Here is a 17,203-nt window from a genome sequence, read left to right on the forward strand (position 1 = left end):
AGTGTTGAATTTAAGACATAGGAGGTAATTGTCCTGCTCTACTCAGCACTGGGGAGGTCCCAGCTGGGGTACTGTTTCCATTTCTGGGTGCCCCACTTTCAGAAAGATGTGGATAAATTGGAGAGTCCAGAGAAGACCAACAAAAACTATAAAAGATTTAGAAAAGCTGACCTATGAGGAAAGGTTAAGAAAACAGGGCACGTTTAGTCTTGAGAAAAGAAGACTCATGGGGGACCTGATAACAGTCTTCAAATATACTAAGGGCTGTTTTAAAGAGGACTGTGATCAATGGTTCTCCATGTCCACTGAAGGTCGGATAAGACATAATGGGCTTAATCTACAGTAAGAGAGATGTAGGTTAGATATTAGGAAAAGCTTTCTAACCCTCAGGGTAGTTAAGCTCCGGAACAAGCTTCCAAGGTAGGTTGTGGAATCCCCATCGTTGGAGGTGTTTATGAACAGGTCGGACAAACACCTGTCAGGGACGGTCTAGGGTTACTTGGTCCTGCCTTGGCACAGGGAGCTGGATTTGATGACTTCTCGAGAGCCCTTCCAGCCGACATTTCTATGATTCGATGAATGTCCAAGTGGGCTCTGTGGCCCTAATCCTACCAGCTGACCAGTTCTGATAGACCTCACATCCACAGACACCCCGCACTGGGTGGATCCCAAAACCTGCCCTCCAGGGCCACTCGTGTGAGCGAAGGATTTGTAGGATGTAACCCTCTCTGGGAATTTGAGATTTCATGAGGTAACTCAGTCAGTGGTAAGAAAAAGAAACCAATGGGCAGCACTCAATATGCATGAGAGATTGGTTATTACTGATCCTTTCCTAGGCAGGGGCGGCGAGTTATATGGGCCCGTGGTGCCTGGGCTCCAGCAAATTCAGGGCCCAGAGGGCCTAGCTCCACCAATGTTCAGGATCTGGTCTCTCCCCCGGCCCCGCCTGCCGCCGCCGCGTGCCTCTCCCGAGCGTCCCTGCCTGCCCTGGGCAGCGGGCAGCTGCCCCCTGCAGCTCTGCACTGCGCTCCCTCGCTGGCCGCTACAAGGGAATGGTGCCGGGGGCAGGCTGAGGTGGCTGCTGCGCCTGCAGAGGGAGGAGGGGAGCAGGTGCATGGCAGCACCTCCCCCCCACCCCCCGCAGCGAGCAACTCCGAGTTGACTCCGAGGAGGTGGGGGCTTAGCCTGACTGGACCTCATGAGCAGCAGCTTAGGGGGGCTTGGGTGAGTGTCGTGCTGGGGAGGGGGCCCCCCGTCCCCCTCTCCTCCAGAGCTTGCTGCTGCTGGCAGGGAGAGGACTGGGGGGAGTCCTCCTCTCTGGCCCCCTGCCCCAGCCCCAGGGCAGCCTTCCTGCTGCACTCCAAACTCCTCATCCCTGCCCCAGCCCACAGCCTGCACCCAGCACCCAAACTCCATCCCAGAGCCCGAACCCCTCCCACACCCACACTTCCTCCCAGAGCCTGCACCCCAAACCCCCTTCCGCATCCAAACTCCCTCCCAGAGCCTTGGGCAGCTGTGGAGGGAGGGGGACGGGACTTGGACCATTCTGGGCATCACCAAAAATTATACAAACCTGCCGCCCCTGTTCCTAGCGATGTGTAGTCAGTTTAGATCACAGGCATGTCCGTTCCCTGGTATGTCTTTTGTCTTCCAGTGTTGGTTTCTGTTCCTTTTTGCGGACTCCCTTGCCCTAAATGCTGTACAGACACAGGACAAAAAGACAGCCCCGGCCCCAGCCCAATCTCCAGCCTTTTCCTCACCACATATTAGTCCAGAAGCAAGGAACAAAACTGAAGGTAAAGTTAAAGCTTCTTTTTATTCACAAAGACCTTAAACCACTTCAGTGTAAATTCCTGGGGCCTGATCTCCCTGTAGCCGAAGCTAAGGGCAAAGCACCCACTCAACAGGATCAAGCCCCCAGGTTGACTGTGAACCCCAGGAGTGACACCTTACTGTTCTAACAGCCCCGCTGAGTCCGGCAGGGCTGGTCAAGAAGTAAGGCGTTCCTAAGAGCTTCACAGTCTCTGTGCCTCACTAGAATCGCTCGGCGTCCTTGCCATCTCCTCTGCCCGTGCACTGGTCAGATTTCTACCTGATTTGGTGCCAATCCAGCTCCATCCACCCGGAGCTCTTAAATTTCAAGTGCAAATATGTGACAAAAACTACAGAAAAGAAAAAACACATTACAGTACATTTCCCACTAGTCTTTTTAAATAAACAGTTACATGCAACACAGCTTCTCACACAAAGCTAGGAGAAGCCCCTAGCTCGGTACAATACAGAAGGAGCAACCTGCTCCAGTCCGCTGCACCCAAGAAGACCCACTGACTTCAGCTGGGTGCTGCAGCTCCTGTGGGGATTAGAACCCATCAGAGCTGCAATCTGTTTCATAGTATCCTTTTACACTGCAGCCGGTGGCATGCGTTCACGAATTTCTCCCAATGTTAAGATTTCTTAGTCGGGTCAAACCCAGCAGGAAGTCAAAAGAGGCAGGTTTGCGCTCTGTTTGGCATGACTGGGGAACCCTAGGACTGAAATATCAGAGCTGCAGGTCAGCGTTAGTTTATCTGTGAGGTGGCAGCTTGTATCCCTAGACCGTAAGCAAGGCAGAATTGGGCTCTAACGGTCTATGGTAGCATCTTCCAGCAGGTGCCCCTGCATCCACCTTCCAGCCCTAAAGATCCCATGCTTTTCCACCGGTTTACCCTCTCCCATCCTTTAGACCCAGCTTTGCCATCACCATCCTAATGAACGAGGAGGACTGGCAAGGCTTCTCTTTGGAGCCCAGCATCACTGACCAATAGGGTAACTGCTGAGTGACACATGACTCTACCTCTTTCTCCCCCACCCCCAGGGCTGGATCATGCCGCCTCCACAATACACCCCTGCAGCGCAAGAAACCAAGGACCGGGATTGAACATGGCTCTCTGCCACGGCAGCATAGGGCTCGAACCACACATCCATTAGTCCAGACCCTGAAGCGTGTTCTGACCGCACGTCTTCCTTAGCAGCAAACAATTGCTTGCGGCCTGCTGGAGGAGGGAAGGATCCCGATGACGGCTGCCGTAAAATGTCAGTCATTCGAGCGGCTGTCCAAATCGGGGAAGAAGGAGAGTCAGGGGCTGACGTACAACCGGGCGCAGCGTGTACAAATAGTGCAGATGCTGGCACCAGGCCTTCCTGTCCGAAAGCCTCCGAGAAAGCTGTAAAGAGAGGACAAAGGAGAAGGAGAAGCACAGTCGGGCTCCTGACCCATCAGCAGGGCTGGGCTCAGATTTGACAGGTCCTCTGGTGTTTCGTTTTCTTCCCCCTTTCCGGGGTGACAGGCTTCTCTTCAGGGAACACGATGACGGCATATTCTGTGTTGTCGGGTGGGTAACTCTCCACCGGAGCCTCTGTGTGCTCCTCCTGCTGGAATTCCAACACGCCATAATCCACTGTGTAGGTCGTCACCTGTTCTTTCTTCTGCACAACAACAAGAAGGGGCATGCTTACGAAGAGTCACATCCACACACGCCTGGTTTCTCTATGCACCCCACACACAGGCACATGCAGGCGCGCTCCCACAGATTCAGACCTTTTAGGGCCAGAACAGACGACAGTGACCGGCCATTCTGACCTCCCATATAGCACAAGCCAGAGGACCTCAGCCAATAATTCCTGCCTCAAGCCCAGAACTTCTCTTTGAGCAGGAGGGTACCTTTTTAAAAGCCTCGATGTATAGACTCTACAAGATGGAGAATCCACCACCTCCCCAGGTAGGTGGCTCCAGTGGTTAATGACCCTGAATTAAAAACATGCACCAGGCTTCTAGTCTGAATTGGTCTAGCTTCAGCTTCCAGTCATGCCTTTTTCTGCCAGATTCAATCTCTTCCCTGGGTAGGTACTTACAGACTGTGATCAAGTTACCTCTTAACCTCCTCTTGGATAAACTAAATAGATTGAGCTTCTTTAGTCTCTCACTATAAGGCATTATTAGAGAGCAACCAACTCTATGAACTCAGCAAGGCTGCAGTCAAAGCACCTTGCACTGTAATCCCATTAACTCTCACAAACTCAGAGGACTGGACTTGGCTAGTAACTGGACAGGACGTCTGCAAGGGACAGGAGGTGCTAGTGATTTCGCAGCGAGCACTCCTCTCTGTGTCAAGGCTGGCCCAGGTGTCCCAGCATGGCAGTCGGACACACCGTGAGCTGCGGGTGCCACCTTTGGGGGCTGACATACAATCAAGGTCCACACACCCATGGCCCTTTTATCAAGAGGAGGGACGTTAATCCAATTGTCCCAGTCCAACTGCAGCTCAGAGAATTGCATTCTCCCCCTGGCTATTTCCAATGCAATATTCTTCGCTGTGCGTGGGGCTGCTGAACACCGACACACACCACATTAGCAATCCTTATCAAAAGTGTTTGTGTCGCTGCTCAGAGCGCTGGGGGCTATTTGGAGATAAAAGGGGCCATATAAATAGACAGTCAATCCATTATGATTATTGATAATAATGATACATCGGCTGCAAACCAAAGTACTTTGGCTGCATCTAAGAGTCTTTCATTCTGTTTCTTTTCTCTCTCTCGTTTCTCCTCGTTTGCTGGAAGGTGCCTGGTTGCACTGGCCCTTGAAGGACTCGGACTGGGCTGTGGGGATGGGTGAGAAGCTATGGCATTGTGCAGTTCTGCCTGCAGCCCTGGTGTAAATCTGGGCACTTGCTACTAAAGACCTGGCAAGTCCAGGTTCCTTCCCGCCTGGCGACACTCCACAGCAGTGCAGCCGCACGTGAGTGACAGGGAACTTACCAAGAGTGCGTTTTCACGATGTGGTTTCTGCTGCCCTGCAAAGTAACACATTTGGTTAGACCATGCACAGGAGCTGGGCTGCAGCGAACATCACAGGGGGGAGTGGGCGTCAGACTTAGCTCCGCTTCCCGCAGCATTACAGCTCCCTGCAAACGACTCTGGGGCTGCACAGACTCCCCCCCACACCAGCCCCTTCCCTGAGCAAGATCCCACTGGAGGGTGTGCCGGCATCCACCAATCCAGACATACGTCCCCCAGGCTCCCCTGAAAGCCAGCAGGAGAGTCACCAGCGCATGGACTGCAGGGCTGGGCCCAGCGTTCTGGAGCAGAGACCCATTGTGCGGAGAATCGTGCCCTGTTTGTCTACTCTAACGCCCTGATCATGAGCAATTGATCACTAGGGCCAGACCCTATTCTGCTCTGTTCAGGTTCTTATGCCATGAGCATGTGTGAGGAGCTGAGCTCCTGGATCCAAGCCACCAGCCCAGGTATCGAGGCTGAAGAGCCCTGCTGGGACTGGTGGGCTGGAATCTCCTCACAAGTCTCTGGGCAGCCGCCGGGCAGCTCCCTGGCCACGCTGCGCCCTCAGTTTCTGGTAGCCAGCAGCCAACGTTCAGCCTGCCTAGTGGAGAGACCAGCCGATGGATACACAGTGAATGCGCCCCAGCTCTGCTAGCCGAGGCTGCAGCTGGCTCATCGAGTCCAGCCGCTGCTGGACAGGGACAGAGCACCACACTGAGTGGCTGTGGGGCCGATGGGCCGGACAAGCTGAACAGCTGGGGACCCTGCACTCAGACAGCCCTGCCCACCGTGGGCTCACTAAGGCCCAGGCCTGAGGAAGGGGCAGCGTGGAGGAGAGCTCTGGGAGGCACAACCCCACTCCCGTGGGAGGGCACCCACCACGCCTTCCCTTGGGACCGCAGAGCCAGCTCCACAGGCCACGGCCCCGCCCAACCCAGACAGGGAGCCGGCCACACGCCTGCAGGGCTGGGGGCTAACGGCCCTTTACACAGGGGCTCCAGGCAGGGGGTAGGCTCCTTGTCCCATCCCCCACACTGGCCCTACAATGGGCCGAGCCAGTCTAATGCGGGGTTGGGGGAATGTCAGAGATTTGGGGCCCAATCCTGGGAGGCGCTGAGCACTGTCCACTCCCAGTGAAGCCAGGGGGAATTTTGCCCGCGTTAACACCCCGGAAGGGCCTCAGCGTTCGGCCCACCGAGCTCCACGGCACTCAGCACCTCTCGGGATGGAGGCAGAATGGCTCAGCTAGCCCTCCCATCCGCAGCGGCCCTGTCGGGTCCGTCTATACAAGCCTCTGCTCACCACAGTCCCTAAGCACCCCTCCTGTCCCCCACCCTTTTTTCTCCAGCTAGCCCTGGCTTTCACCCAGCAGAGGCACCGGCAGGGAAGGGCAGCAGACTGCCGGGGCCGCGCTCGCCCTGCCACAACGCACCTCCCGTCCGGCGCGTGGTGATGAAGAGTACATAGGTGATTGGCCCCAGCAGCATGGCCCCAGCGATGCTCACGCCAATGATGACTGGCACTTTAAAGTCGCCCACTTGGTTGTCCTCGGTCACGTTGGGAATGGTGGTGGGCCCTCCTTCTAGGGAATTGCAAATAAAAAAAGAGAACCACTGCAGTCTCTGTGAAATACAAAGCAAACCAAGTCCTCTCCTCCAGCACGACAAGCCACCCCCTCTGCCTCCTCACAGAGGGGCCACGGCCCAGCCTCAGCGCCACTGATCTGTCGCTTGCACCCCATGGCTGGAGTTCACAGCTCTTAAGGGAGCCCTACACCCATTGAGTTTCAACCTGTGGCATAAGCAGGACTTAACTGGTGTTCCCGGCTCGCACCAGCCCGCTGGACAGAGGTGAATTTCACACCGTTTGTCAGACCTAGCACTGGTGCTGTCGTCACACCGTGGGGTCGTATGACGGGACTGCCCGTGACAGCCGGGGAATGGACTCAATGACCCAGAGTGTCTCTTCCAGCCCTGTCTTCCTAGATCTTCCTAGTGCCACCCAATCAGTCCAGGCCCCTGCTTAGCTCCATCTTCTATTTCATTTGATCAAAACAAAGGCAAGATGAAACATCTGTACTCAAAGTAATGCAGTGCCCCCTGCCTCCATTCAATTCGGCGGTTCTGGGTAATAGGGTCAGCTGGAAGCAGCTCTGGCCCAGTGTAAGACTGTGTAACGAACTGGTGGCCACATATGTACAGGCACCATCCGTCAATATTAGCAGCCAAACCCAGAACCTTTGCACCCAACACACATCTGTATCAGCTGAGATAAGAACATAAGAACGGCCATAGTGGGTCAGACCAATGGTCCATCTAGCCCAGTATCCTGTGTTCTGACCATGGCCAATGCCAGGTGCTTCAGAGGGAATGAACAGAACAGGGCAATTATCAAGTGATCCATCCCCTGCTGTCCAGCTTCTGGCAGTCAGAGGCTTAGGACACCCAGAGCATGGGGTTGTATCCCTGACCCTCTTGACTAATAGCCATTGAGGGACCTGGGAGATACAGGTGTAATCCCATTAGCTCTGTGTAAGTAGGAGGCTGTCAGAGTCACTTGAGTTGTTTGCCAGAGGGACACATAGTCACACGGACTAAGGCAATTAGAGCTGCTAGATTGGGGGGCGGGGGGCAATTTAATTCACAAAACAAATTGAAATATTTCCATTTCACAGACTGCAAATGTCCCCTTTTCTCTCTTTTTTTTTTTTTCAGAAACTTTCATGACATTTTCAAATCAAAAAGATTCCTGAAGTGGTCGACGTTGTTTACTGACAAACATGCTTTTGGTGAGCATAAAAGCCCCCTCCCCCCTGTGTTTGGCAAACAAAAGAATGCCGATAACCACTTCAATGACCGTTTCTATGTCTTCGATCAAAACCATCACAAAAACGGTTTTTCACAACATTTTTTCTTTCTAAAAAAGCCACTTTTGACCCCAAAAAATGGGATTGAAAAGTTTCATCCAGCTCTAAAGGGCAGGTATTGCACTCTGACACATCAGGGGCGCTGGAACATTTTGTATAGCGGGGGTGCTGAGAGCCATTGAACCAAACTGTAAGCCCTGGATATAATGGAAACCACTTCAAGCCAGGGGATGTGGTGGGGCTGCACACCCCCCGCGTATCCCTAGTTCCAGCACCTATGTTACACTGTGAGCTCTGGGGGGCAGGGATCGGCTTTTTGATCTATGTCTGTACAGCGCCTAGCACCATGGGGTCCTGGCCCATGATGGGGCCTCATTGGTGCTTCCATAAAAGATAATAATAATAATAATAGTCCCTGCTCGTCCCATGCATCTTAGATCTGCAGGAGTTCAAACTCCACCTGCAGCACCCTTTTCTAATACGCGACAGCTGCATAAATACAGACAACAGGGTTGTCAGGGGCGTGAGCCTTCAGCATCTAAAACATGCAACGTAAAGGAGCTGGGCTTTAGCGGAAGGGCGAGAGATGCTTATGGACTTGGGCTTCCACTTCCCTGTTGACTGTGGTGTCAGGAAGCATGTGGCCATGGCTGAGAGGTCCTTACAGTGGCAGCAGATAATTAGCTGGGCTGGGACAGTAAAATAAGAAAATATCCATGGCAGAGTGACTGCTGCCAGGTAAAATGCCACGGTTTATTATTTCTGAAGCATCACAACTGTGCACCGGGTGCTTGATGTGGGTCAAGCTCTCCCCCCACCAACTTGCTTTCAGTTACCCGCAGTGAGCCCAGTGGGGCCTGCCCCAGCACAGATCTGGCCTTGATTCAGGTCAGCTGCTGGAAATGTGGCCGTGTGGTTTGTAAACATCACACCAGAGACCATTACCACTTTCACTCTGGCCAGGAAATCACACGAACAGTGTCTAACCCTGGGGTCCGTGGTCCCGGAGTGGTGCCTTTGGGTGCTACCGTAATATATTGGTTGGAAAGAGGAGCCCCGACATACACCCTGCAGAGCAGCAAGCGAAGGCTCTGGCTGACCACCAGCAGACAGGAACTCCACAGCCAGAGACGCTGATTGATTTGAGCAGCTGGGAACTGCACATTCTAACCTAGCTCGTTAGGGCATCACGGGGTGGGGGGAATTCTGGACTAGAAATATCACTCAGCCCACAGGCCAACAGAGCATTGGAGCAAATCTTCAGCCTCACTGCGTCGCATGGACGCCTGGAACTTCCCCGCAGCACGGAGGACAGAGCTCAGCCTCTCCCGCTCCAAAAGCACAAGGCCCTACCACTAACGCAGGGTCTCTGGCACACGGCTGGGCTGCTCTGAGCCCCTCCAGCAGAGGTCGGCGGTAGACACGCACACAGGCTTGCTCGTTATACTGTCTTTGAAACAAACCTGTAACTATGAGCTGGGACACGTTGCTTTCCACCACTTTACTGGGCGAGGAGAAAGCGATCAGCCCGCAGTAGTACTTGCCACTGTCATTCTCAGTTAGGTGCAGAATCCTTATCTCAACAGACGAGGTATGGTTGATAAGGGTGAACTTCTCCTTCGGGAATTTATTTGCATTCCCATTAAACTCGGCAATTTTTTGTGTGTAAGTGGAATTGATCTTTTTGTACCAGTTTAAACTATAATCAAACTGAGGGAAGTTCGCCGTGGTAATATTGCAGAAGAAGCTGGCTGTGTCGCCCACGGGCAAGGATAGCTTCTCCGGGGAAAACGTCACTGTTTCTGAGAAAGGAAAGACACAAAGAACAGGACACCGTGATCAGCAGGAGCCGATACTCTATTCGACATTGGTGAGGCCTCATCTGGAGTACTGTGTCCAGTTTTGGGCCCCACACTACAAGAAGGACGTGGATAAATTGGAGAGAGTCCAGCGAAGGGCAACAAAAATGATTAGGGGTCTGGAACACATGACTTATGAGGAGAGGCTGAGGGAACTGGGATTGTTTAGTCTGCAGAAGAGAAGAATGAGGGGGGATTTGATAGCTGCTTTCAACTACCTGAGAGGTGGTTCCAGAGAGGATGGTTCTAGACTATTCTCAGTGGTAGAAGAGGACAGGACAAGGAGTAATGGTCTCAAGTTGCAGTGGGGGAGGTTTAGGTTGGATATTAGGAAAAACTTTTTCACTAGGAGGGTGGTGAAACACTGGAATGCGTTACCTAGCGAGGTGGTAGAATCTCCTTCCTTGGAAGTTTTTAAGGTCAGGCTTGACAAAGCCTTGGCTGGGATGATTTGATTGGGGATTGGTCCTGCTTTGAGCAGGGGGTTGGACTAGATGACCTCCTGAGGTCCCTTCCAACCCTGATATTCTATGATTCTATTATTCTATGATTCTATGATACACTGATGGGCCTCGCAGGCACATTGCACAAACCATTATTATTTATTTATTCTTTGTATTACCGGCGCACCCAGCAGCCCTCGTGCTGCATCAGGACCCCCCCTGCGCTGGGTGCTCTACAAACGCAGAACAGACAATGGTTATTATTGATAGGGTGGTAGCACCTAGAGGCTTCAGCCAAAGATCAGGGCCCTGTCGTACAAGGTGCTGTATGAATGAGTAGAACAAAGGCAGTCCCTGCCCTGGAGTGTTTGGATCTTTGGCCTTTCCCAATCCCCCCACCACTAAAAGCAGAGGGAGGATCCAGCCGCAATGTATGTGCTGACAGCCTGAGAAATGGTTAACCATGGGTATGCTCCAGCGCAGCAAACATTGCTCCCCTTAGACAAAAGGAAATTCAACCCCTGTCGTGGCTGTCTCACAGGCATTGGGAAGCTCTGTGCAGTCCTTGCGAGGGATGCTGCATTCTCAGTCTATGCCTGAGCCTCCTACCTCAAAGGTGCACAGAGAGGCAGTGTGATTCAGTGGGTAGAGCACTAGACTGGGACTCAGAAGAGCTGGGTTACATTCCTGGATCAGTCACTGGCAAGTTGGGTGACCTTGGACAAGTCACTTGCCTCAGTTTCCCCCTCTATAAAATGGGACTAACAATCCCTCTTTTTTAAAGTGCTTTGAGAGCGACTGATAGAAGAGTGTTGTAAAGCCAGGGGAAGATGAAAAGTGCTGCACATCTGTAATTAATTGGTTAATTTATTACTGACTCATTATTGTCAGACAAAAAGGTGTCATGAGTCTAAGTGGTGATTAATGCTCTGTCTCCTCAATGGTATGTATGCAGAGCAGCGACCAGAATTTAAAGCTAAAACATTTAGCATTGGTTCTTTTCCTTGTTTGTCAGCAATATGGGGCCCACGCAGAGTCTAGGAAATTTACAAGGGCTTCACCTTCCTCTGCCTCATTGGCAGCTGGCTGTTCTGAAAACCTCTGGGCACTGAGGGTTTGGAAATCTCCCGGAGAGCTCTATGTACTGCAGAGTTCCCGATGAGTGGGGCGCACTTGGGTGTCTCAAGCCAGGTCCTCAAAATCTCTAGTCACTTTTGCAGATTTTTGCCGGAATTAAAAGTATGTATTAAATGTATTAACTGTTTGTTGTGTCTACCTTCTCAAGTGGAAGCTCTTTATCTGTATGTACCACATGGCACTGAATACAAAGCCCTGCTGGCCTAACTCCATTGAAATCAATGGGATCTTGACAACAAAGGGTCTGGTATTGGTGCTAAATAACTAGCTAACGTTTAATTATTGGTAATAACTGTTCTATTAAATGTTTATACGGGGCCAAATTCGGCTCTCGGTTGCACCCACTTGACCGCAGAGGAACTTCCAGCTGTTTCATATGAAAATTAGGATCTATTTTTATACCATGTTAGTCATCCTTTCTGTGGCTGATTTTGCCTCTGAAAGCCAGCAGGTGAAACTGACGCAGAGTTGATTTACAGGGTGGGGTGGGGGCATAACTGATTGTGTACCTGATTCCAATCAGGGTGCTTGAAGCTACCCTGCCTACCCTGAGAAGCCCACATGGCTAGTTGGAAAGGTACACGTGTTGCCTCATTTGTCGCTCTCTGTCACCTCTTCTCTCCGCCGGGTGTTGAAGGGGTAATAACACAATCAACTCTGTAGCAACAGACTGATGCCCTAAGCTCCGAATTCTGGGTCATATCGTACCTGTGCTCGGCTGTGGAACTCCCGTTGACGTCAGCTGCATGGACTGGGCCAACGACTGAGGGTAGAGTATGGCCTATGGCATCACCGCAGGACTGAGGCAAGTGATGATTCAAGGGTGCAAAGAGGGAGACAGTGGACTCTAGATCATACACAGAGACCCCCTAGGGCCAAGGCTTTCCAAAATGAATAGTTATTTTAGGCGCCCAACTAGACACCGCAAGGGACCTGATCTTCAAGTACTGAGCAGGCCGACCCAGAGAACTCCCATGCGGCAGGCCACGGCATGTCAGGCATACATGCCTCAGTTCCCCCCTCTGGTAACCCATGGGTTCTACGCCAGGCTCTCTTGCTTCAATAATACCCCTCCTTGGGGACAGTTCATTAAAAAAACATGATGCAAATAAGTCCATAACCCCAAGTCCCAATCACTATCCATTTCCAATACACAGTGTAAGCCGTCTTTAAAACTCAAGACATCTCATCCCTCCATGCCCACCTAACATAGCCCGGCACCTTGGACCATGCCCGGACTCTCTGTAAGTCCTTGTCTTTTCCTCTGGCCCGGGACAGCCACCCCAGTCCTTCTAATTAGAGTGCAACCCTGCTCTTCTCAGCGGGAACCCCCCCCCCCCCACCAGAGCATCCGTCACACACACCCCCTATCCCCCGACCCTCTCCCAGTTCCTTGGGGTCCAGCGCTCTAGCCCTGGAGATAGCAACAGTCAGCTCCTCCGCTGCTCTTCTGCCTTCTCCCAGGTCGCAAACCCACCACCTCTGGCAGCTCCCATCTCCAGCCCTTCTTCTGCGGCCTCTGTCTCACCTGGTCTCTCTTGCATGCTCCAGTCCCAGGGGACTCTAGTAGTCACTCCCAAGGATCTTCCTGCTTCTGGCCTCTCTCCCTATTCCCAGTGAGTACCCCACATCTGTTCTCTCTCTTCCCCCTTTCCAGACTGACTCTGTGCCCTGATTCACCCAGGGGCCCCCTCTTATAGCCCACTGGGGCCAGCTGGCCCAGCACAGATGCACTGGCCCTGCTCCTTAAAGGTGCACTGGCCCCTCGCCCGCCCCAAATCTTGGCCTGTATCCATTATTGTCACCTTTCTTGCCTCACCCACCCACCCACTGCTTCTTGCCTTAGCCTCAGCAGTGAAGTAAGTGTCTGGGGCAGGAGCTGTCTTTACACTGATATTTGGGTAGGTCCTAGCAGAAGGGGGACGGCTCTCTGACTGTGTTTCTAAGCACTACTGCAACCACAGCGACACCAATCGTAATCATCATGATCATTTTAAAATATCATTTTAAATGAAGTGTTAACTGTCCCCATCTGCCCCCGTCCCCTGCAATCATTAATAATCCGTCTAATGTGCCTCAGCCCTGGAGGGATCACCCCGTGGGATCAGAGCAAGAACCACCAGGGAAACTACAGTCCTCAGCCACTCCACTGAGATGGCCAGCAACCATGTCAGACGTGCCCGCTAGGCCCTGGACTGAGACCATCAGCTCCTTTCCCTGAGGCCACCCAGGTGCTGGCAGACAATGACCAGCCTGTGACTTGAACTCATTGCCTAGCAAGGAAATGCTCCATCCCTGTGGGAGCTCCCCTGTGACAAAGTGGGAATTTTTTGTAACTTGAAGCCTATGTGTGCCTCGGTTTCCCCCTATGTTTTGCATTCATAGACTCATAGAATCGTAGAATATTAGGGTTGGAAGAGACCTCAGGAGGTCACCTAGTCCAATCCCCTGCTCAAAGCAGGACAAACACCAACTAAATCATCCCAGCCAAGGCTTTGTCAAGCCAGGCCTTAAAAACCTAGCCAGCAAAGGGGAAAGAATTAAGTTGGCTGTCAGGACAGACTAAGAGACATAGGTGTCACCGAGCTGTCTGAACAAACTGCATCGCTCATTAAAAGAACTGGCCGAGGCCAAATCATATCAATGGAAAATGTGAGAAGACAATGGAAAACCCCAATGGGCCGAATACTTACACCCAGCAATCAATGACCCAGACGCTCCTGTCGCCTAAATACGAGCGATACCCACCCGTGTGCCCATCTGCAAGGAGGTGCCCATTCTGGTCTTGGCTCACTAGTGTTTATCGGCTGGGCATTCGTGCATGAGGGCTGCGAACTCAGCATGGCCTGGCCTGGAGAACAAAGGGCTGAGAGGTGACTAGCAGGGAATAAAGCACTGATTTCTGGCTCTCTGTGACGCTGGCAGACCAGGTGCCAGCTCGTGCCAGATCCCCATGCCTGAGAGATACAGAGCTGGAGCCAGGCTGGCTCCCCTGTGTGTTAATATGGTTAAAATAGGTGTAAGAATTCTAAGAATGCATTTAGACTTTATTGAATGCTGGTAAGGTGCTGCCTACATTAACCTCACTTATAACATCTGTATCCCATAGTGTACGGCAATATTTGTATTGTGAGCCTCTGTGGCTGTGTAAATCAGCAGACAGGAAAGAGACATGAACTAGTATAAAGTGCTGATCTCTAGCAGAAGGTGTTATGCCCTGCCCAACTATTATCATTAAAAAGGACAAAAGACTCAGTTGTCCTGCTCTTCCCCCCACACCCTGCATGGCAAGGAGTCATGCAAGGGAATTCCTCCCATCAGCTGAGTTTGCAGCCCGGAGCACATGGCAGGAGGGAGATAGGAGAAGAGAAGAGAAGGAACTAACTATGTCCATACTGCTTGGACTCCAGGGGACAAGGTTTTTAGGCACAAGCAAGAGATCCCCAGTGCTTAGCCTGGGGTAGCCCTAAAGGACATAGAGAGCTTGCTTTTATTACCTTTTGAAACTTAAGATCATAACTCGTTTGTGTATCTATGTTTGCCTGCTTTAACCTTGTAAATAACTCTCCTGTTTCCTTTACATACTTAATAAATCTGTACATAGTTTATTATGGGATTGGCTACAAGCCTTGTCTTTGGTGTAAGATCTAAGGTGCAACTGACCTGGGATAAGTGACTGGTCCTTTGGGGCTGGAAGTAACCTGAATGTTGCTGTGATTCTTGGTGTAAAGGACCATCCATCACAAAGGCAGGGTGGCGAGACAGATCGGAGAACGCAAGGGGACCGTCTGTGATTCCATGTTAAGGCTGTTACAACGCCTGAGGAGTTTACACTTGGCATTTGGTTGGTGAAATCTAAGTATAGAGCTCACAGCCAGTTTGGGGTTTGTGCCCTGCTTCCTGGCAGTCTGCCCTGAGGTTGATATGCACGCTCTTGAGTCACGGAGGGCAGTTTTACACTCTCTCCTGGGACTAACTAAGGCAGTCAGAAAGAGACAGAGCCTGAAAATGGAACTCACAACAGCTTGGCTGGGGAATTGCTCTGGCTTGACCAGAATGGACGACGCTTTCACCTCTATTTGTTTGCACTAACCCAAGGACTTCCAGTGCTGTGTCCCAGGTGACTAATGAATCCTACGCTGCTTGAGTGTCTCTGGAAACACAAGGTGAGGTGAACTAGTCCCTCAGGAGGGGACCAGTCCTGACCTGGAGTCTCAGTTGGACTCGCTGAGCAGAGTTCCTGGTGTGAAACAGGAGTGTGGAGCTGAGTAGCTCAGTCTAGGAAGCAGTGAGGCAGTATGGCCAACTCTGAAGAAAGAGTGGGACCCCTTGGGGGTCTGGCACATTAGAGGGGTTCCTCCCAGAGACTGTTCAAAAGCTGGGACAACTTGTTCAAAGCACTGGTGCACGGATGCCCGGCTGATAAACACTAGTGAGCCAAGAACAGAACGGGCACCACCTTGCAGATGGCCACACGGGTGGGTAGTGCTCGCATTTAGGCTACAGGAGTGTACAGGGCTGCAGCCATATGCTCTAGGGTCATTAACGTTAATCCTCTTAACCCGGCCATTAATTAACACTTGACATGATCTATTTTATGATTGTAATTTAACGGCTTATGAGCATCATTGGCAAAATACTGGATGAGGGAAGGGCTTCATATATACAAGCCCAAACTGGAAGCCTTTACTTCCATTGACTGAAGCCAATGGGGCTAGATTCATTGGGAGGAAGAGCTTCACAATCCGCCCCACAATTATCATCATGAATTATTGATAATAAGCTTCTCGGGCGCTTTCCCCAATAAATCTCTCTCTCCAGGTTAGAACCGGTCTTGAGCCTGTCTAGATGGCAGTGTTGGAAATCCAGATCTACATCCAATTTTTGACTTGAGCCCCTTACTAACGCATCTTGAGAGACAGACATTAAATTAATGGTCATTCCGATTTCCCAGGGAAAAGTAGTAACAAGCCGTTTCTCTCACAGATTACAAGAGCCAGTGATCCGAGCTGACAGTCCCCTTGAAAGCTCCAGAGATTAATAAACACATAAATCCCTTTTATTAAACACAGAAGATCAAAACCTCCTGGGTCCAATCATGAATGCTGGCACACAATTCCCTCAGCTTCTATGGACATTTCAGACAGGCAAGGAAGTTTACAGAAGTTACGAGGCTTCCTTATGAAATAGGGGATTAGAAGGACAATTGGTCTGTTGTGAGACGGCATATCCCCTGGTTATGAATAAATGACTGAGGACATTCAGATGAGAAGAGACAACTGGGGAATCATTGCAGATTCCCATAGTAGGCTCTTTGGGGCAAGGGCTGTCCTTTTGCTCGATGAGGATGCCGCACTTAGCACACTGGGATACTGGTCCATGACTGGTGCTCCTAGTGCTACGGTACCACACATATAATAATAATAATAATCAATAAGTAGGCAAATTTCAGAGTAGCAGCCGTGTTAGTCTGTATTCGCAAAAAGAAAAGGAGGGCTTGTGGCACCTTAGAGACTAACACATTTATTTGAGCATAAGTGAATGCATCCGATGAAGTGAGCTGTAGCTCACGAAAGCTTATGCTCAAATAAATTTGTTAGTCTCTAAGGTGCCACAAGTCCTCCTTTTCTTTAAGTAGGCAAAAGAGTTTGTCTGGGTTTTGCACTTCTCAATATGGTTTAATTTGCATGATTGGATTTTATTTGACGTGGAAAATATTAGACAGGTTTGGGGTTTGGGTTTTTTTACAAAATGCAGCTGTTTGCCCTGACTGCAGTGGGTAAAGGACTTTATGACCTGATGCTGCTTTTTTTTTTACTAGTTCTAAAACAAAATCCAGACATTGCTCATTTCCAGAACTCACTTTACCACATTTAGAACCCGCTCAAGAACTCGTCACAGCTGGAGTTCATTTTGGCTCTGCCAGATGTGATTTCTGTGCTTTCACATGCCTTTGACTTAATTTCTTTTCCCCTTAGCTCAGCCTTGAAGCCAGACAATGACTTTCAGGCCAGAGTCTTTATTGTTCCCATGGCACAAGGTGCCAGTCACTTACAGCCGCATATTTTTGTTTCATTTTTCCA

General features: G+C 51.1%; 1 protein-coding gene across 2 annotated transcripts in view; it reads right to left on the minus strand.

Moving 5' to 3' along the window:
* Positions 1-1,797: 1,797 nt before the first annotated feature.
* Positions 1,798-17,203, minus strand: part of PDCD1 (programmed cell death 1) — a 35,080-nt gene continuing 19,674 nt past the window's right edge. Inside the window, exons 3-6 of one of the 2 annotated variants that reach the window (XM_007057842.4) lie at positions 9,145-9,483; positions 6,248-6,397; positions 4,795-4,829; positions 1,798-3,465 (exon numbers count right to left, since the gene is read on the minus strand). In XM_007057842.4, the coding sequence (XP_007057904.2) occupies positions 3,271-3,465; positions 4,795-4,829; positions 6,248-6,397; positions 9,145-9,483 (719 nt within the window). In that variant the 3' untranslated portion in view covers positions 1,798-3,270. Of the gene's footprint in view, positions 3,578-4,794; positions 4,830-6,247; positions 6,398-9,144; positions 9,484-17,203 lie in introns of both variants that reach the window. The other variant, XM_043522570.1, reaches the window with a different exon arrangement.

Source organism: Chelonia mydas, chromosome 9 (assembly GCF_015237465.2).
Source record: "Chelonia mydas isolate rCheMyd1 chromosome 9, rCheMyd1.pri.v2, whole genome shotgun sequence".
In the NCBI taxonomy this organism is placed as follows: Eukaryota; Metazoa; Chordata; order Testudines; family Cheloniidae; genus Chelonia; species Chelonia mydas.